General features: G+C 42.8%; 1 protein-coding gene across 2 annotated transcripts; it reads right to left on the reverse strand.

The window, feature by feature from the left end:
• Positions 1-251: 251 nt before the first annotated feature.
• Positions 252-19,180, reverse strand: EZH1 (enhancer of zeste 1 polycomb repressive complex 2 subunit). 2 transcript variants are annotated; one of them, XM_063300441.1, is made up of 20 exons: positions 19,097-19,180; positions 17,612-17,732; positions 16,232-16,360; positions 15,464-15,583; positions 13,931-14,051; positions 13,521-13,694; positions 12,780-12,882; positions 11,722-11,885; positions 10,897-10,988; positions 9,633-9,816; positions 9,009-9,205; positions 8,825-8,916; positions 8,397-8,437; positions 7,789-7,914; positions 7,509-7,687; positions 6,606-6,701; positions 4,751-4,832; positions 4,463-4,543; positions 3,594-3,678; positions 252-3,472 (listed from the first exon to the last, which is right to left on the reverse strand). In XM_063300441.1, the coding sequence occupies exons 1-20, from the start codon at positions 19,171-19,173 to the stop codon at positions 3,412-3,414; spliced, it is 2,325 nt and encodes a 774-aa protein (XP_063156511.1). In that variant the 5' UTR covers positions 19,174-19,180; the 3' UTR covers positions 252-3,411. The 2 variants fall into 2 exon arrangements, with proteins under 2 accessions (XP_063156511.1, XP_063156512.1); XM_063300442.1 differs by lacking the exons at positions 16,232-16,360; positions 17,612-17,732; positions 19,097-19,180 and having other exon boundaries at positions 13,931-14,118; positions 15,464-15,577.
• Between the last annotated feature and the right edge of the window lie 1,992 nt (positions 19,181-21,172).

A 21,172-nucleotide genomic window follows, 5' to 3' on the forward strand; every position in this document is an offset into this window, starting at 1 on the left:
ATATCTTGTACTGTGAGATTTTTCAAGATTTCTGAAAATCTTAAAAATCAACCATAACCCGTAAGGATTAAGGTTAGGCAAGGGTGTTCTCAAACCACCTGTAGCCTTGTTGTCACAACAGTACGCCATACATGAGCTGCTGCGTTTGCCTTGCTGTTCTTTCTACTAGAAGGTATGGGAATGGGGTTGGACACTGATTGCCAGTCTAGCTTATTCTCCAATAGTACCAGTAAGTTTGACACGAGACAGACTTCATTTAGCAATCACTACACCTTTATTAAGACAAACTTTTACAAGCCATAATATAAAGTGCACGTAAGTTGCCAGCAGCAAAGCCAAGAGTCACAAGCAATGAGAAGACAGAGGTGCCATGCAGCTGCTGGCTCTGAACCACCATGCCTAGAGGAAGAGCCGTTCAGTGAAGTATAAGGTGGGGGAAGCATAAATGCTTTTGCCGCTATGTAGATAGCTGGCATCTTCTGCAGCTGCAGTGACACTCCTTGTTGTGTCTCAAAAGTGCCAAGCAATACAGGCTTGTTACCAAAGATTATGTTATGCAGTACGGAGGTGAGGTCTAAACGTCCATCAGCTGAAAGACCAGCCAGCGCTTCTGAGTCAAGATGCAAACACAGGCAACCCCACGGAACGCCCACTATTGCAGGCCTAGCCCGATAAAAACATTAAGCCTGCATCACTTTAAGACTGTGACTGCTTCTGCACTGGATACCTTTCAGAAAGTTGCTTGATCAACCAGGATTGGCACTACAACCCACTGGCCAAATTATATGGTAACAGTCCTCCTTCTCACACGATTGCCACAACTATCTATTGGCCTGCAGGTCCACATGAACGAGAGTCCCTCTACCCCTTCCTGTACCTACACTGTATGGATGCTAGACAACAGCTGAGCAATAAGGCTGGTTACAACTGTGCCGTAGGCAGTTCAGCTGCATTACTGAGCTATGACCCCAGTAGCTAACTAGGCACCTTGGCTGTTCCCTCTCCTTCCCAATTCAAGATATAAACTAAGAACATGACTCTTAATTGAACAAAAATCCCACTACCATCTTTCATACCATCCCTCAAACTACTTTCTCCCAGAAATCAATGTCTCTTACAGTACTCTGTCCCCTTGAAAAGACTTAACATTTCTAACCCAACCACGTGCTTAAGCCCACTTCTTGAGGAAGCAGGCAGACAGCTTTCCCAGACAATAATACGGCATTCCAACTTTAAATTGCACCTCCGGAATGCACCACACTAGGAGCTGCAAGAGACAAGAAAATGGCTTGTAGTAAAGAAGGCAAACTAAACCCAGCAATTATATGGCATCCTTTTCTCACACCAAAATTAATTTCATTACTTAGAAATGCTCCAAACCATTAAGTTTCACTCATACTGGATACAAATTACACGAAGCAGATGTTTTTCTCACAATTATTAAGCAGCTAGAAAAGGCGAAGCAGTAGTACAAAGGGTAGTGGAGGGCTAGCTGCTGCCACTGAATTCTTTGATTAATTTCTGAGAGAGGCTGTGGAACACTATGTTCCCCCACATTTGTATACTCATTCCCAGAAGCTCTTTCCCAAATGGCAGAGACCAGGCTGTAATTAGCCAGTAGTAAAGGCACTCTACATATGCTCAGCTATACCATTTAGTATTGTTTCATCTGTTCCAGGCTCACTTTTGGCCCAGGAAAGGATTTTGCCAATGAACAGGTGGAATGTTGTATGTAGAAGTGCTAACACTTTTACAGTTATGTGGCTACCATGATCAGAAGCAACTGAAAATCCTTCTTAGGCCAAATAATGCTCTTTGTGTAGCTAACGATGATTCTGTATACCTCTTCCTACTCACACCCTGCCTAGTTCCATAAACTACATTTCTGTCTTCCTTCTCTTCTCCAAGACTAACACTGCTGTTACCATGTCAAATTATAGGACTTACCCATTTAGTAGATCCAATCTACTGCTGGCACCAACAAATACTCTTATCAGTATAATAAACCAGTTTTTATGACTGATTTGTCTCTCTCATGTATCAACTTATGAGGAAGTCAGTTTCTGGCTCCTACAGTAATCCACACCATGGAGTAGAAATGGAATCAGTTTTCACTCCCTATAATCCACAGGGAGCCTAGTTCCCTGACTTGATGGAGCGAATCATTCTAAAGTGCATGCTAATTGATTGTTTCGGACATAAATAGATGGGGAGGGGAACCGATTTTGAGAGTGGGTGATGAATTAATTGCTCTTCAAAAGACTCTACTCTCCTGGGTCACATGCACCCAACTCTCCTGCTTCCATATGTGCATCAAGGATACCTCCTGTGGCTTCAAAAAATGTTTGATGTTTTAAGGAAAGATCTAAACCATGTGAGTCTCTCAACTAACTGAGAAATAATATTAATTCATTACTGGAAGTGCTCAGTATGAAGCCCAAGGTTCCACAGAGGAAGGAGAGAAGATAGAGGATTAGACAGTATCATAACAAGTCACTGACTGAAGGGAATGAATTACAGAGGCTTGGGGCAAATGTTACCCATCAGGAAAATTAATTTCTCAAAACAGTGCCAGTGCATCACCATAAAACATCAGTGGCTTAAAGAAGCTTTACTGAAGAGAACTGGGATCAAAAGTGATGCAGGTTCCTTCTGGGATCCAAAACATTCTGTACATGAAATTGAGAAGAAGATTGGGAATCAAATCTAAGTAGGAGAGAAAAGAAATTGACTTTCCCAGTTTATTGTCCTCCAAATGTATTAAGGTGCCAAGCTGACATTCAGCAGACACCAGAAAGGAGATTTACACTTTCATGGAAGACTGAAAACGGAGCAAAAGGATTCTATGCCTTACTTCTAATGCTTCTTCCTTACTCTCCCTGCACATTTCCCTCCCTCCACTTGATTCCTTTCACTAATCAGAAATACTCATTCCATTCTTTTTAATACTCTTCTTTTATCTCTGTTCCCAGCCTTGCCCCCCAAGCCTCTGTATAATAATTTATGATTTTCTCTGCAGGTGATGTTTGTGTTGGGATGCGCTCTGTTCTACTTTTGCCTGCAGCCAGAGCAAATAAATACTTTCTTCAGCTCAAACCATTTTTTTAAACCAATGAATCAAATAGATTAGCAAGCCCCAGCATACATAGTGGTCTTAAACCACTTTGCTTTTTCAGGGCCTCTTCCTTTTTCTCCCAACAGTAATTCAGCAGAATTCTCCATGGCACTGCTAGCTGCCAGTCGGGTGGCCTTGGAACCAGAGTCTCAAGTCCATAGAAAGAGCTGGGCCTTTCCTTTCTATAAAGAGGAATCCAGGTGGAATGAAGCTCTCATAACACATAGCAACAAAGGAAGCAGCATGGATAGGATGCAGTGATACTGGCTGGGAGCGCTGAGAACCAGTAATTTCAGTTAGATGATGTCAGTTTCTCTTTCTATGCCAACATACTTGAGGGCATCTGCTTGGCTATACCTGGGGGAGAAGTGAAACTGCTATGAACAGGTGCATTATGGTCTCTGTGAAGACACTTATGAGGTAACTATACCAAGCAATACCTTGGAACCTTTGAAAACTGGAATTTGATTGCACTTACCTGTAATCAAAAAAGAGCTCTTCGCCTGCCTGGATTGCTCTCTTGGCAAAGATACCAATGCGGTGATCTCCATTCACCATCACCACTGAAATGGGGCAAGAAAGAGAATGAATCAGTTGCCCAGCCTAGATCTTTATGAGGGTTGCCCTGCCAAGGCTCCCATTGCTCCCACACTCATTCGAGAAACAAGGTTTCAAGATGGTGTCATTTGATGAACTAGAGAGCGTGTTATTTTCACACCTGGGAATGCAAATGCTCTAGCTCTAGCTAGCATAGAGACAATTATGAGATGATCCAAAGGGTCTTTTTTGCATCCTGGAAAAAGCTAGAAATGTGTACTCGTTAATTAAAGTGATGTTTATTGCTGCTGTTGTCACCATTCTGCTTAAACTCTGCGATTTTGAGTTCCAAGCTACAAAGCAACTCTCTAGAATGTGAATGTTACTCTCAGCAGTGCCTGCGAGCAATTGTGATGCTGAATTAGGAAGTTTGGGCAGGAAATAGGGAGCTTTCATCACATCTAGTCTGTCATCTCTTCTTCTCCGCTCTGGGATGCTGCTGCTTTGCTTTTGTACTTCGGCACCTCTCCTATGATCAGGCTTCTCTGTGACCAGATTTTCTGATGAAGAGATTTAAATTCTACATTTTAAAAAATCAGTAATTATAATGGCTGGCAGCATATCCTCTTTTTTATAAACAGCTGGATGTACTTGATCCAATTATTTAAGACATACACTGATCATGCTTACCTTTTCAGTTTGGGTTCCATTGTGAGGTAGAAAAACAGCAAGGAGGTCTGCCTAGAAACACCAGATTCCAAGATGGAGTCTATTGCTACAGAAGGACAGCTGAGCTCTAAAAAGTCTCACCTTTGGCGTAGCAGTTTGGATTGACGGAGTGGTTTGCAAAGCGGATTTTGTTGCCTTTACGAGTGGCATCAACAACGAAATCTGCCCAGGAAAAAAGAGGCTAAAGGTAGAGCTCTCAAAGCTTGGGCCTACTGCAGAAGCTCAACTACTTATGCAAAACCACCCCTGAAAGCCATGGGAGGTCAAGTTCTGGACACGGCTGCCTCCAAGCTGCTTCACCACCCCTTACTGGAGATCCTGTCACAGAGCCAACTGCAAGCTCTACCTCGCCCAACTGCAGCCAATTACCATTATTGAGGTTGAAGAGGAAGCTGGACATGTACTTGTCATAGACCTTGCCACGCCGGTCAGCCTCATCTTGAGAGATGAGCTGGGAAAAGGGAAGACAGTGGGCAAGAACTAGTCAGTGGCCATAAGGAGACCAAGTCAGATATTACAGAGGGCTCAGCTTCTCCCAGAGAATTGGGAGATCTGTAAACAGTGCCCCAAAAGCAGACAAAATTTAGCTATCTTGCTGGGAACTGTAGTGAGGTAAGGGGGAAAAACAGCACCTAAACAGAGCTTTTCTTCCACTCTGCAACTGATTTAGCCAGTAAAGATGGGGCAGAAAGTTAAACAAATTGGGTTTGATATTACTCCTAATTTGCTGTCTATACATTTTGGCAGGTGAAAAAACTGTGACAGGTAATCAAATTATAATTTTAGATCAATTAATAGGTAAGGAATAAATTTTTGCATTCTTTTTTATCTAATCAAAATATATGGATTTCCTGATACGTTCTCAGTGGAAATACCTACAACTGAAACAAACATAAATTTAGTCATTCCACCCCCAGTTCTTCTCAACTATAACCCATACAAGAGAATCAGTACTACTCAAACTCTTGATTTCTACTATTGGGATATGGCTAGAGTTAAATTTGGGACATGCCAATATGCAAAATGAAACAGAATGGAAGAATTAGAGTTGCTGAGAATTGGGCAGCATATCAATTTAATAAATCATCTTCATCATCTTCCCAACCCAAGACAAAGCTGTACTCCTTTCAATTAAAACTTCAGCTCTATGTTTGAGATGCTGCAACATACAGTCGAAATTGTTTTCATAACATATTGGTCTCATTTACAATTGTTAACAAATCATTTATAGTTAAAAGAAAATATGCTTCACTGCTCCGATTTCTGGTAATGCAATGATAAAAGAATGTGGTACTGCCCTGATGTTGCTCAATTCTGAATAGGAGTCAATGAATGAAACAATTCCTTCCTGGAAACAGATCTAAACTTTGCAGACAAAACAGCGTTATGAGGAATCTTGCCTCAGGGCAGCACAAATAGTTTACATGCATCCTGTTGGCTGCCAAATGTATCATTTTACAAAACCAGAGATAATAAATAGTACCCGAAGGATTTATCCTCTCTCCATGTGTATGGATCAGCTGAATATTTTACATTACAGATATTAAATGCTTACCAGCTACATGGCAAACTTATTCATAGCCCTATGAAAATTGAAAAATAAAGGAACGTTCTTATGATACCCTGTAAATTGAGAATGAAAAAAAATTATAAAAGCTATCCATACCACCTTCCCTCTCCTTGCCTTTTTGCTCTACTCTGATTTGATTTTCCATTATTGTTTGTTTGTTGTGTTGCTATAAACTAAACACAAAATCCAATTACGAGTTAAGAAAAACATGGAGCTGCCCTGGAAATGGTATAAATACTCCACCTGGAATTAATCAGAAACTGACTAAAAAGTTTCCCCAACATCACAGCCTGGCCAAGAACATCAGCCAACTGCTCACCAGAAATGACAGCTTGCTTAGATTTCAGCTTCAAGTCCCATCATCTAAACCAATACTGGCCAAGTGCGAGAATATGCTGACAAGCCATTTCCACTTACCAACTTCATGGAATGTTGCCAAAGGTCAAAATCTATTACCGTTCCAGAAAGAGAAAAACGTATCTCCCTCAGGAGATCCCTTTTTCTTTTCAGCTCATAAGCTGAAAGGCTGAGTTGCCATACAGCAGATGAACAAAAAACCTGTCCTCTCATCCACCTCGATACCCATAGCTGAGGGCAAGGAATGCAGCAGAGAGGCTTGAGGATCCTAAGTCTTGTTCTACCTCTCCAACTCACCTCTCCGCAGTATTCAGAGATAAATTCGTTCTTCTGCACGGCCTCCTTAATGAAGGTTCCCCACCCAGCAACGTCTGATGGGGCCAGCAGCAAGTGCTATAAGGAAGAGAGGCAGAAGTATATTTTAGGAAGCAGATCCAAAGAACAAACCCAGAGGGTTACTAGATGGGGAGGTGAAGGGGACAAACAATGGACAGTATATTCCAGGACCCCAGCCACAACAAGACATCCTCTCCCTGCAGCATCCTTTGAAGACTATCTTCAAAGCCTCCAAATAAAGGTACACTACAGCCCACTGTGGAGTCCTTGGTGCTCTCTGAGCCTTGTTGTTTTCTTGCAGACGTTTCATTGCCAGACTAGGCAACATCTTCAGTGCAAAGAGGGAGTGTGCCTTGCTCTCACATTCAGTGCTCTCTTTGCACTGAAGATGTTGCCTAGTCTGGCAATGAAACGTGTGCAAGAAAAAAACAAGGCTCAGAGAGCACCAAGGACTCCACAGTTCAACCCTGAGCTACAAATATTTGCTTTGATTGGTACTATAGCCCACTTTATCTTCAATTCCAGTACCAGGAGGGTCTTGTTTAAAAAAATCAGCCCTCACTGTTAATGGAGACAAGGTTGGCAAAGATGGCTGAAACCTCAGAGAACGGGGAGTGAGTGGGGGCAAGCAGCCCCACGAACTGGAAACTAACTGGTCTGAGTCCTTCCTACAGCTCCTTACCTTAGCAGAAGCAGAATAAAACACCTCAGCTAAATCAGCTCTATACCATTCCCAAGTAGCACATCCCCATGCCAGCCTCGATAATTCTTGTCTCCTTTCCTTTCCTCAGCATCCCTAAAGCAGTCCTCCAAACTCGGCCAATTCTCAGGCTTTTCCTCCCCTATTTTGGGACTGAGATGTACCTTCTTGAGACCCCGCTGGATGCTGCAGTTCTTGCAGGAAACCACCTTGGAGTCCCAGTGCTCGGATGCCCCACAGGTCAGGCAGAGGTCTGGATCACATTCCCGCACGGCCAGATAGCAGGGGCACTGCTTGGTGTTGCACTGAGTCTTGCACCGGCAGCCAGGGAACCGGTTCTGGCCTTGCAAAGGAAACATAAACATCTTTAAAGGGATGCCATGAAGAAAACGCTAGGAACCACAGCCAGAATTTGCCAGCTTGGCAGAGTGCCTAGTTTCTTACAGTCAGGATTGCACTGGCAGAATTTCTCACAAAAATTCTGTGTCACGATGCAAGGACAGGAGCTGTCACAAGGGTGGTCTGGATGGTCACAGGGCTGGTAGTTGTACACCTGAGTGGATGAATTGTCTGCAGAAAGAAGGAACATCTATGACTTGAGCCCCAGGAAACCTGAACACTGCAGAGATCTCAGTCCCCAGATATTGCAGAAGGCAGCGTTCCCAGGGCAGAAGGCCACTTCAAGTTTACCAGTTTCCTGCAAGTGCTGGAATGCAGCAGGAAATCAGTGCAGGCATGGATTATTCAAGCTACTTTTTAAAATACCCTATGTTGGCAATCAGAATGTCCTCTTTCAGGATTTTGACTTCTGCCATTTAGTACTAAGAGAAAATACTGTTCCAGCTTAATTACAGACATCTGGGCTAATGAGGAAACACTGTGTCATCAACTGATGGGAATATCCCGGACAAAATTTTAGAGACAAAAGGGAGTGTTGAAGTGGCTTGGCCTGGCCTGATTGGGCTTTGACAAACCCACAGTCCATTCTCTGTTTCCAGAAGGAGATGGGAACAAGAAGAACCAGGATATTGTAGGGGCAGGAAACACATTACCTTTCTTAAGCTGGATCTTCCTGCAGTGAGCAGCCCAGAGCCTTTGTTTGGGGAGAGGGAAGAGAGAAAAGAATGTCACAATTTTAATCCTGGAGACAGAAAAATTCTGGATCTCCCAAATCTGCATTCTCTCTAACTCACCATAGCCTTTTTCCAGATCTTTCAGACAGTAAAAGTGGAATTAGTAGATGAAGGAACAACATGGTGAGAGGCGGAGCTTTTCCAGCTCAAGAAAACTGAGAATGATGGGTAGGGTACCACTACATTTTAAACCTTTTTTGGGGGGAGGGGGAGTGGTGCAGAGGTCCATAAGACTATGTTAGTTCTTGGCAACCCCAGCCCACTCCAAGCCACTGAGCCTTCCCCAAGAACCACTGTACCCCTAGCTTGCATGGCTTCTTATTGGCTGGATTCCCCTGAACACACACCTGTGCTTCCTTTTCTTTTTCTGGGAGGGATTCAAGAGCTCATTAACTGGTAGCTTTGTTATCAAGGACTCCTTTACAGCAAACTGAAAGACCTGCCAAGCAAGAAGTACAATTCATTGAAGATGGAGTTCCAAGTGAAGGAGCCAGATGCCCACGCCCAGTCGTGGCCTACCAAGGCTCGTACCTGCTTGCACGTCTTGGTTCCCAGAAGCCGAGCAATGGAGCAGAAGTTATTGAAGTAAGTCCCATGGAAAACACGGAAGAGGGACTCCTCTGCCCCTGACCACTCCACAGGTTCCAGAGGCACATCAGACATGAAGGGCTGGGAAGAGGATGGGCTCAGCTTCGGCTTGGTTGGAGTTTGGCAACGTGAGTTTGCCTCTGGAGCAAAAAAAGACATGCGTAGATGTGGAAGGCACGCACCCAAAGAGCAACCCCCAAATATGCCAACGTTCTTGCTTGCCTTGAACCTATCTCAAAAATGCCTACCTGCAAATAACACCATCTGCTGCAGAATTACTAATCTCAGCTGGGCAAGGCTGCTTGTGATGACAGAAAGACACTCTGCATGTGCTTCAATGCAGTGACTGAAAGTTTATGCCTGACACTAATATTTACTGAGTGCAAGCTCTGGCATAAATTAAGATCTGGGCAAATGCCACAGAAGAAATAAGATTTGATTCTTCTTTGTGCTTGAGCCTGCTGGAGCACATCACTTTCTAAGGGGAAAGAGACCACAGTTTCTGCAATTTCTCCATCCCTCCTTTCTGCAAGCCACGAGGCAATTGGGCAGGGGAGCCTCACCTACCTGAGGAACTGGATGCCCAGTCATTGCCTGTATCTCTGTCACTATCGCCCTCTTTTGCTTCAGCACTTGTAGAGGCTGACGCACCGGTGGAGGTGGTGGCATTGAGAGTGGGGTGCCTGCGCCGTCGCCGTCCAGAGCACTTTGACCGAGGGTTGTGCAGTATGGCAAACTCTTTGGCTCCCTCCTAGAAGCGAGATCAGATTAGAATTGCATGAGCCCAGTTCAGATGTTATAAATGCACAGTGTACAATGTATGAAAGCTCTACAGCACCCTTGTTCTCATCACTAGTCTTTTTTGCAGTATAATAGAGAAGCTTTTCTGAGCACAACTGCATTATGCTGGCTTCTTCCTAAGCCACGACTCAGAGGAGCAGCAGGATCCACTAACGGGGGACCCTTCCAGTTAGGAATAAGGCCAGGCACCTTTGGAAGCCCAGTACTGAGCTGTGAAGTATTTATTTATTTTCATAGTCACCCAACCAATGTGTGACACAGGGCAACATACACAGATAAAGCCACATATAATAACCAAAAAGAACATTAAAAAGTACTAAACCATATTGCACCCAAGGCAACCAATAAAAAAAATTATTCATAAACAATCAAGGTTCCCATATATATAAAGAAAATTAACTTTTTGTTGACATCTGCTGGTCATCTGAATTTTTGCAACCCAGATTTGATAGCCCTAGAAAAGGCAGGGTAATTTTTGGAAATGAGTAACAGGATAACAGAGGAAGCTGTCATTTGTAGTAATGAAGGACAGTCGTATTAAAATAGAGTAAAAACAAAAAGGATCCTATTAGCACCTTTAAAACATTTATAGTGGCATAAGCTTTAGTGGGTTGGAGCTCACACAATCAGTGGTTAAGGTGCTGGGCTAGAAACCAGGAGACTGAGAGTTCTAGTCCCGCCTTAGGCATGAAAGCCGACTGGGTGGCCTTGGGCCAGTCACTCCCTCTCAGCCCAACTCACCTCACAGGGTTGTTGTTGTGGGGAAAACAGGAGGAGGAAGAGTATTAGGTATGTTTGCCGCCTTGAGTTATTTATAAAAATAATAAAGGCGGGATAAAAAAAATAAAGAATCATGTGAAAATGTCTTAAATGGAAGATGTAGAAGATTATGACCATTTACCTGAGAATGTACAATATGCATATTTTATGACAGCAATAATTGGTGGCTGCACGATAATTCTTTTATTACTATTTTAATTAATGCCTATTGGACTGGTTCTGCACCCCCAGCAACCCACATCCAACATACCAACCACAAGAAGCAGTCTGGTCCACAAGGCTCCATCTCAATTTTGGTCTCCCTGTTTTTCCGCTTATAAACGTTGGGGGTTGCATGAAAAGCTAAAAGAGAGGAACCACCTTGCTTGGGTTAGAATAGGAACCTTGAAAAATACCCCTTTTCCCTTTTCTATGAAAACACCCCAAATCCCAGCAATGCAATAATTACTACTAGTCAAATAATTTTGTAAGAATTTGTACCCAGAGCTAGATTCACCCAATCCTAAATTCAGCCGGACATCAAACATGCAGATGCACAGAAGAGATCTAATAGGGAGGGGGGGAATTTTCAGAATGGAAATACCAAAAACTGAGGAACTACCTGTATGCCTGCCTGGTAATGCTAATTAATCTTGTAATGTTTTATTACTGCCTAGCAAATCAAACTTGAGTCTGGCTGTTTCAGGCAGACATTGGTATTTCAATAGCTAACCTACCTGGATTTTAATCGGAGTATCTATGGGGCTTTAGTATTGCAAATGAGTTATGGTTTAAATCATGATAGATGTTATACATATTTTCTAAGCCACTCTGGATATTTCAGTGTGATAGATAGGTGGGAAGGTAGGTAAGAAGATAAAAAATGCAGTAGGGAAGGCATATGGAGCTGGGCATTCTAGAAGAACTCTTTGAAAGGTGGAATTAAAAGGGTTGTTATGCATGCATCTATACAGAAGGCAGGGAATTCAGCTAGAGAACAGCCTCCTTGAGAGAATCTGCTAACATTTCCCATGAAAATGTTGCAAGCTGGAGCAGAATAAGCAGGAATGAGGTAGGGATTGTATCAGGAACTTACGATGGAGGAAACAGTCATACTTGAAACAGCGCCTGCAAAAAAGCGTGTGAAAGGAATGCAGAGCCTGCTCACGCTGAACAGATTTGGCACACGGCCCATCGATATTTGGTGTGCACTGGGGAGGGAGCACATTCATGTCAGATTCTTCTGTCAGCTCCCTGTATCTGTGTAAATGAGGGGGGAAGAGAAGGGTCATTCAGAGTCATACAGGGACCTTCCAAAGTGGCTCCAAACAATGGAAAGACTGACTGCAGCTACCTTGACAGGCTGTACTTATGCTTGACTTAAAAGCTGCTGCCTGGTAAAATTGTTAATTTTAAAAGAGAGAATGAGTTATCATTTCATGGTCTGAAGATCACTGGCAGACATTAGCTAACATACCATTCAAGCAAAACACAAACTGCCTCAAATAAACCTGAATACTTTGAGGTGGGAAGCATCTAGGGGTCTGCACAACCCTAACTGCATTGCAGGTTATGAACCAATATTGTATATTACATAGTCCAGCCAGTCCAAACCTCTGCATAAAACAAGCATGGTAGGAATGTGTGGATGAAGCATGCTGCTTGAGATGATTATGCCAAAGAATCCAAAGCACACAGCAGGGGTAGATCAAAGCAGACCACCGCCACTACTATGATCCCAGATCATTTTCCTACAGTAATTAGGTTGCAAACTACACATCAGTTTTGCATCACTGCCTTTGCTAGGAAGTGATAGTCAAAATTAACAATTGTTCAGCCGTACAAACAAAGCACTCCCGATGTAAAAGTTAAGCTGGACTGCAAGTGACCACATAGACATCTGCAAATAATTTTTTTTGCAACAATAAGGGTAGAGTTTGCTTTTGCCTCCTTCTGGGGTGTTTTCAACTTCTCAATCTAGATTACAGTCCTGAGACTTCCTGGTAGTCTCTTGTTTTAACCAGCATTAATTATGTCTGACCCTGCTTATGTTTTTTTAGGCAATATTTCTGATATCCATCTTGGAAATTAGACTACGCTAGGTACAGACTAGAAAAACCAAAAGAAACTTAGTTTGAATTAGATAATGCCTACCTTTCTTTCATATCCTCTGGAAAACCATTCTCAGGGAACATGGATGAAAGAGCAGTAAAGATCATGTCATTTGGAAAGTGCTTCTTTGAACATTTCTTGTTACCTGTATTAGACATGCAAGAAAGCCTGCTGATATTTTCTGAACTAAAATATTCCTCCCCTGGAATACTGCTCTTTCAAGACAGGATTTGCTCAGAAAGTAATTAGGAAGAAACCACAACAGGTAAACATCAGACAATAAACTACACTGTAAAATAGAGGAAAACATTAGTAATTTTGACCAAGAAAAGGCCAACAGGTGCCCTTTTCTCTATATTTCCTTGTGTATATTGTCATGCAGTCAATATAGTTTCCCCAGCAAAACCCAAGAGTATGATCATGGGACTTCTGCAGGGTCACAAAGAAACTGTGAATAGAAATTGTATTGTACTTGTAGGGGCCCTTAATGTTTAGTCTATGGATATTTTGTTACTTCACTTCATTTAATAATTTCTGGGGTGGAATGACAGAAGAGCTATGAACCTTGAACGATCCAGTTAAAACAGCTCTGCTTCCATTAAAATCTGCTGGAGAAGAACATGACCCAGAATTGAAGCTAGAGCCCCCTTCTTGCCAATTCATACTGCCCAGTACAAGATACCAAATAGAAGAGGCACAGAGCAGCAAGGCTTGTGAAGTCTTGGCAGCATTACCGTGGGTCCAACAGGAAGGGGCCTGGTGGATAAGAAGCAAGAAACATACTTTCCAAGGTAAGCCGTTTCCTCTTCCGGGTGACAGGCAGTTCATCCTTCACAACATCTTGTTTGCCTTCTACAGTATCATGCCCGTCATCTTCCTCCTCAGAGTACTGGTTTAATGCATCTACCAACTCCAGGAAAACAGCATCACTGATCAGGACAGAACCTGGAAGCATCTCTGGAAGGGAGAACTGGGTGAATGGATGATTGCTAGGCATGGAAAAGAAGTTCAGCCTCATGAAGATCAACAACATGTGTGTGCCCATGAAGACAATCTAATCTGACTTGAATGAGCGGAATTGGGACATTTCTTCAAGAATGAAGTCTGTGCTGCCAGAGAAACTTCCCTCCAGTTTCCTCCCCACATATGATCTGGGGCCCTTCAGTCTCCATGGAAGACTGTGTAACCTTTACCTTCTTCTCCATGGACTTTGCCGTCATAGTTGTTAATGAGCTCCTCGATGAAGGTTTCATCCTCTTCTTTTACCTCATCTCCCATATATGGGATGTTGCACAAAACGGTTTCATCCTCCACCTGCAAACGGGGCAGACACAGCCTGAGGGAGGCAGGTGGCTGTCCCTTGTCCACTCACCAGAAGAGCCTGCAAATGGCAGATTGCATGCCTACCTTAACAAGATCCCAGAGGGGTATTTGCTGATCTTACTGTCTTTATGCTGACTGGAGGAGGATGGGGGCTGTAGTCCAACACATTTGGGAGGGTGCCAGGTTAGGGAAGGCTAACACAGTATATCCCAGCATCACAAGGTCTTTCTTCATGAGCACTTACTCCGAGGGCAAGGCCATGCCATTCAATCAGTGCCCTCTGGAGTAGGTTGAGCTGGCAGCAGTGGCTCACACAATTGCATCTTGCCTATTTTGCAGCAGCAGAACTCCAGCTTTGTCACTGCTTGCTGTAGAGGGGGGTTCAGAATGATTTTTCTATCTTGGATTAGGTAGAAAAATGTGGGAAGGGAGCTAAGACCGTATGACAGCATGACCCGCACAACAAATACCACCCCATCAAGGTAAGGAAGATGTTCTTCTCTCTATCCAGCAATGATTAAAGAGGAGGGTGACCTTTAAAGGCACTGCAGGATGTGCCTTTTAGCTCCAACGTAGCGAAGGCAGTGGGACATAAGAAAGCATTGGTGGCATCCTGCAGCTGCTGCCAGATACGATGCTTCTAATGTGGAGGAAAAGCCCCATGAATTGCCCTGTCCAAAGGCTGTGCCCTTTGGGAGTGACTCAGGGTGACCCAGCAGCAAGGCATCAACATGGTGAGCTATTATTAACTTAACAATTCATCTACTGTACGATGAAAATAAGTTAAAAAAATGGATGCCCCACCATTGGAATCCATGCTTCTGAAGACTCCCACGCTGATTCCCCACCCCACCCCCAGCCTTCATTAGTGATAGCATGTTTCCGAGAAGGGATGAAGAAGCTCCTTATAGGAAACGTCAGAATGTGAATCCTGGTATTATGAGCACTTCCCTAGTTCGGAACTTCCAACAGCTGGGATTAGGAACGAGAAAGACTTGTTAGAGAATGGCAGATTGCCCATAGGACAGTCCTATTTTGCAGAATCAAACTGGAACTTCTCTGATCCTCCTGTGCGAGGCATGGCTTCTAAATTTCACCTTTTCCCATCTGGGCACTGAGGACAACTTAGACAAGCAAGAAATTTCACTCCTGTCATCAGATGAATAGTATCTGTGCTGTCTCTACCCTAACAGACAATTCAGATATTACAAACAAGCGTGCAAACCTTAGTAAAAATACAGTGTATTTCAGGTTCAGAAAGAAAAGCAGAAGATGTTCTTGCACTGGGTAGTACTCCACAAAGAAACCCCGCTGCCTTCCAACCAGGCCCTAAATGATACTCTGGATTCAAAAGAAAATACTCTTATTCAAGTTTTGAATTATGGCAGCAGCAGATTACCTACCATAAAGTTCTGCTGGAGTGGAGACCAGGAATACATGATAGGCACCAGGGCTACAGTGTTTAGAGTCCGCATGAACAAAGTCTGGGTGCTCAAAGTGGGGAAGGTGCTCTCGACTGTGCACTGAAGGAGAAGAAAAGTGTGCCCATCAGAAGGAGTAATATACAAGCCACCCCTCTAAAGAACCTCTGTGCTAAATATGTCTTCATCCATTCCTGGTACTAAAGGAGGCAGATATGATGTGCCTCGGTGGCCATGCTTTAGTATCAGATGGGAATCCTCTTCTGTTATGGTTTTCTCTCCTGCTTCCACTGGAGGGCATCATGAACCACTACACTCAGAGGAAAGAAGCTGGACTTTTGAGAGGAGCTCTGATTTGATCATACAGAGCCATTATCACATCAAGTTGACAATCATACTATTTTCTAGGCCCACTGTAACATGCTGGTACTTATCAGTGAAGACCAGAATGGTTTGTTACCAAAATTGACCACTAAAGAGAGGATCCTGCAACAACTGGCAGGAGATAAAAGTACTGGCTTTGCACACGGAATGTCAGTCTTTCCTGCTGCTGCTTGCTGGACAGTCCTGAATGATCCTTCTTACTCTGAACAAGCTTCTGTTCATACTGATGACTTTACATAATTGATCTAAATTTTCTTTTGGGGTAAATGTGGAACTTAAAGTGACACGGAAAATGGGGATATTGTATTATGGGAGTTTGAATATGAACTTAGGAAAGGAGAGATAGTAGATTATATGCTGCAATACCTGTTTGAGAAAAGGGTTTCCTCCAACCAGCTTCATAGACTGAATAGGCTGAACTCTAAGCTTCTTCCAGTCATCGTTTAGGATGTTTATCTTTTCCTGAATCTTTGTGTAGTTAGACACAAATAAAGCCTGCAGGGAAAGAGGAAAATGATCAGCCTTTTGCCATCATGGAGGGGCGATCCATGAAAGTCACAGGAACCCAGCAAACAGGAAATCATTCTTAAACCTGCATCATACTATCTTATATAGGCAGGCAGATTGCTGTCATACCATTCCCCTGCTGGTCCAATTGAATCAATCCTCTTCATATCACAATATACAATAATGCCATCCGTCTGCCTCCTCTCCCTCTCAGATCATGACAGCATGGTATATGTTGACCTGGTAAGTCATTCCCATGAATACAAGGAAGTGAATTTTATTTTTTCCTCAGAGAAATATTTTAGATTTAGTTTTTCAGTGTTCTCTTTTTAACAGGGTTGTTTCAGTCATGGGTTGTCTGAGGCCAGATAAAGCCAACCTTTTTCTGTCAGAGGCTGCCCAATTTTTTAACAGGCATAGCAATCACATTACCAGGAATTGAACGTTGGCCACCTCCTTGTTTACATTTTTTGTCCTTTGGGGCACCAAATAGACACATTAAACCTTACTACACTTTCACTACTTCTAACCCACCCCCCAATAATTGGGCCATGTAATCTTAAAGTGCTCTGATGACTGCAGAAAGGAGCCATACATATTCTGTAGGTGGCTCACCTCTGTCAGGTCAGAGGAATTTGCCTCACCTCTGTGCTGGAAACACCTTTGCCCACTGCCCACTATACAATACTCTGGTGCAACATAAGGGTGGAGGGGAGCTCCAGATACCCCCAAATAAACTTTTTCCCCTCCCCCTCAGAAGCAGGTGGAAGATGTCGCTGCATGTTTCTCCTGTAGCATCCCTCAAGGAAAGGAGGAGGGGTGCGTATGGCACTGTTTGGCTACTTCTCAGGAGGCAGGATGGATTTGTAGCAGAGCAACAGCAGTGAGAAGGCCAGTAGGCAAGGAGAAGGAGAAGGAAGAAGAGCACCAGAGGCAAAGAGTCTCCATATGGGCACCAATGGCTGTCACTAAAATAGAGGGGGAGGGGGTGCTATTTACAGAATTTGCAGGGAGCTTCCTGAACTCCATGAATATGGACTCTGGATCTGCAGAATTACCAGATGATGGTGAGAATAGATGCATACTTTTTACATCTTATTTAAACTTCTCATCTTCCTGAAAGAAAGCCAGCTGCAAGATAGAAATTTAACTCAGTCAGATTTTATCTGTCCATCCCAACATGCAGAGGTCAAGCCTACTAGAAAGAATTTTTCTGCTCAAGGTAAAGCATATCTTTACCTTAGCTCCCATGTTTGCCTGAAGTCTCTTGAGTTGCCTAAGACGCATGTATTCTGACTTGACCTTCCTTTTCCAATACAGAATGCATTTTGATGTAGGTGGGCCTGGAATCTCTACTTTCCTGAGGGAAAAAAACAAACATGTTTGAAGATCTTTGAACAGTACTAACTGGAAAATTAGTTACAAGGAAACTCCCATGTACTACAACCTTAGCCAAATTTTGTCAATTCTATTTAAGAGTTTCCAGAGTAACATGGAAATAGAGCTATGACACAGAGTTCCAAAATTCTTGGTCATTGTCTATTATTTTCAGCATAACCTTTGGCTTTTGATCACTTCACCAATACTTACTGCCACTTTGAAGCTTTTCTTTACACTACTACTTTTTTCCTTTAAAAATTGAACCTAACAGTCTTGAGGTGCTATATTCCACTCCGAACCAGACCGCATTGGTATAATGCTTTTACAACACTCTGATAATGATGAGGCCCATGAGTTTTCAATTATTTTTACATTATCAGCCCCAAATGATGAGGGATATGCCCCAAGTGAGGGATATGTTCAGCTTCCTCTGTTGTTCCCACTTTATAGCTTTCTTTTAAAAAAAACATTTGCAGTGTTTGGCCATGTTTCTTCCAAGTAAAGCCAGGTTTTACTCATTTTTATCTAGTACAAATGCCACCAAATTGACTGAATCACATGTTATTTACCAATCAAAGTGTGTTTCTGTGTTATCATCTAAACAACACATAGCACTGCAATGCATATACTGTAGTCAACAAACACTAAATCACCAACTTCATCTTGACCGCCTAGAAAGACAAGTTACTTTCCTCTTGGGTTTTGTGATTAAGACCATAGTTGTTCCTTTTCCTTCCTCATTAAACCACTGAAGGAGAGGCAAAGATGCTGAATCTCCAGAGCATGTGAAAATTGCCTCGGGGAGCATGTAGCAAAACCAGAAACTTTCTGCTTAAGTAAAGAGGCAAAACCAATGTCTTTTATCCTTTGTCATTTAACCAAACAGTCAAATCCCTGAGATGTCAAGCAAAGGCAATCAATCGTCCTTCACATTTGGCTATTTCAGATATTTTTAACGCTCTGTGAATGGCTGCACAAAATGGGGGAGGACGTTTCCACGTTTCAGCTTTAAATAGACGAAAGGCAAGGAAAATGCAAGAACTATGTCCGACCATCAAAAATGCCTGCCCAAGACTTCTCAAAAGCAACCTTAGCCATACCCCGCCCGCATCCAAAGACCTGCGCCTGTCGTGCTACGATCTCTGCACACCTCTCCCTCTCTCGCCCTCCCATGTACTACAGATTTTTAGATACGTCTATACCCGTTTCTGAGCCCTCGTCCCATTTCGGAGTGAGGGGTTTTGCATGACGTCATAAATACTAATGCACCCGAAGGGCTCACTCCACAGGCGTGATCCTGTTACCCCCTCCCATTTCCCTTTAAACCCCCTCTCCGACACTCACTCCTTAGACATCGTACACAGGTGACCTACGAAAGCGTAGAAACCCCTTTCCAAACACGCATGCGTCAAACACCGCATCCTACTCGCCCCCTCCTCCTTCCCGACGCTACCTCTTCCGCAAAGCGACGCCTCCCTTGTCGCAGAGATCCATAGACTTACTAATTGGGGGAAAGCTAGCGTCACTTTCGGTGTACGAAGTTTCTTTTCTCTCTTCTCCGGAATGAAAGCCGCCTTGGGGAGTTGAGACTCCTTGTGGCTAGGCAGTCGTGGGTCGTCTTCTCAATTCAAACGTCGTTGCACTGCTGCGTTTTTCTGCTGTCCCTATGAGCGATCGCACAGTGCATTCTATAAACATTAAATCCATGTACCTTTGTACCTAGACCAGTGTTTCTCAACCTTAGCAACTTTAAGACGTGTGGACTTCAACTTTCAGAATTCCCCAGCCAGCCATGTTGGCTGGAGAATTCTGGGAATTGAAGTCCACACGTCTTAAAGTTGCGAAGGTTGAAAAACATGACCTAGGCAGTTGATTTTCAGGGAGGTACGGATTATCACATATAAAATGTACAAGTGCTCCCAACAGATAAATCGCTATTTTTTTACCCATCAAAGTGCATTCGTTCACCTGAAACGGTTTGAAGCTTTCTTCGACCCTAGCCTAGTAATGCTGAGCGCTGAAGCCCAAGCCATATGATACTCACCAAATTGAGATCATTACGTCATTTTGTTGTGGTGTTTATTAACGAATAGCAGAAAAATGGAATTTATGTGCTGGTCAAGAAAACACCGAGTGTCTACATGCAAGAGCTGCATTCACTGTAGCTGTAAATCATGAAGAGTGTTATATGGAGAATTTTTTACTGGTAAACCAAACCCATTCTAACCCCTATAATACTCTGTTTTACACTAGCAGGATGATGATGATGATGATGATGATTATTATTATTATTATTTTAGTTAGCTAGTTCATTTAAAGCTTTTTAAAAAAGGCAAAACAGGAAATATGGTAGGCTCATTCATGGAGTCAGGTTTTGTTTTACCCATGTTTGTTTGTTGAATAAGCCATAATGGCTTAAATAATTGCTTGAGGGAGATCTTCTTCTGATCAATATCTTAACATAAAAATCCGCAGAAGGGCTCCCTCAGCATCCCAGACTGTGAGACTGTCCTTCTCTATTGGGGTACCTGGTTTTGAACACCGTTCTCTGGAGGCCAGGCACCCACTATCAACCTTCAGTCCAGGTGAACCTGTTTTTTTTTTCTTCACATTTGGGACTTACTATTCCCAGCTTATTTATGCCTTTTGTCCCTCTGGTGTCTCTCTGTCAGCATCACGTGTTTATTGTTGTATGCTTTAATTTAGTATTTATACTGATTGATTATGTGCCGTCAAGTCATTTTCAACTCCTAGTAATCATATAGATGGATTAGATAAATATTTATTTATAAACAAACAAACAAATAAATGTTTTTATTTATCTAGATAAATATTAGATAAATATAGTATTTATAATATCTAGTTTTATTATTTCATCTTGATTTTATGGATGGTAACCCTGCCATGATTTCCAGTAAGTAAATACGAAATTCACATTATGGCTTAACGTAATTTGTAAAATCAGACAGATCACACATATTAATGTATTATCCCATTACCGCGTGGACTAGGTTCAGAATAATAGAGATGCACACTTAGAGTTAGATGAAACTTGACCAAGGGTGTTTTCACACTGTCCAGTTTATGTGCCTGCCACACATTCTCAAATCATCAGAATACTGTACCAGCACAACTTAGGGTGCTGTGCTGATGACACTACTCTGATAGCCAAAAATGAAAATGGTCTGCAAGCTCTAGTAATAAAAGTCAAGGGGCAAATTGAAAAATGGGACTAAAGTTAAATCTAAGGAAGACCAAACTAATGACAACAGGTAGAACAACCAGCCTTAGAATTAAGACATTGAAGTGGTGGATAGCTTCTGCTTTTTAGGATCAAACATCAATAATTAAGGAACAAGCAGTCAAAAAATGCTCCACAGACATGTTGTTGTTGTTATTCAGTCGTTAAGTTGTGTCCGA

The sequence above is a fragment of the Candoia aspera genome, chromosome 4, assembly GCF_035149785.1.
Source record: "Candoia aspera isolate rCanAsp1 chromosome 4, rCanAsp1.hap2, whole genome shotgun sequence".
In the NCBI taxonomy this organism is placed as follows: Eukaryota; Metazoa; Chordata; class Lepidosauria; order Squamata; family Boidae; genus Candoia; species Candoia aspera.

Excerpts from the sequence above, each read along its gene's own strand:
- EZH1 (XM_063300441.1), bottom strand. The coding sequence starts at position 19,173 with ATGCGGTGTTTGACGCATGCGTGTTTGGAAAGGGGTTTCTACGCTTTC. Across the intron at positions 12,883-13,520 it reads GAAACGGCTTACCTTGGAAA|GTAACAAGAAATGTTCAAAG; the intron begins GTATGTTTCTTG and ends TGTCTAATACAG. Across the intron at positions 3,679-4,462 it reads TCCAAACTGCTACGCCAAAG|TGGTGATGGTGAATGGAGAT; the intron begins GTGAGACTTTTT and ends GCCCCATTTCAG.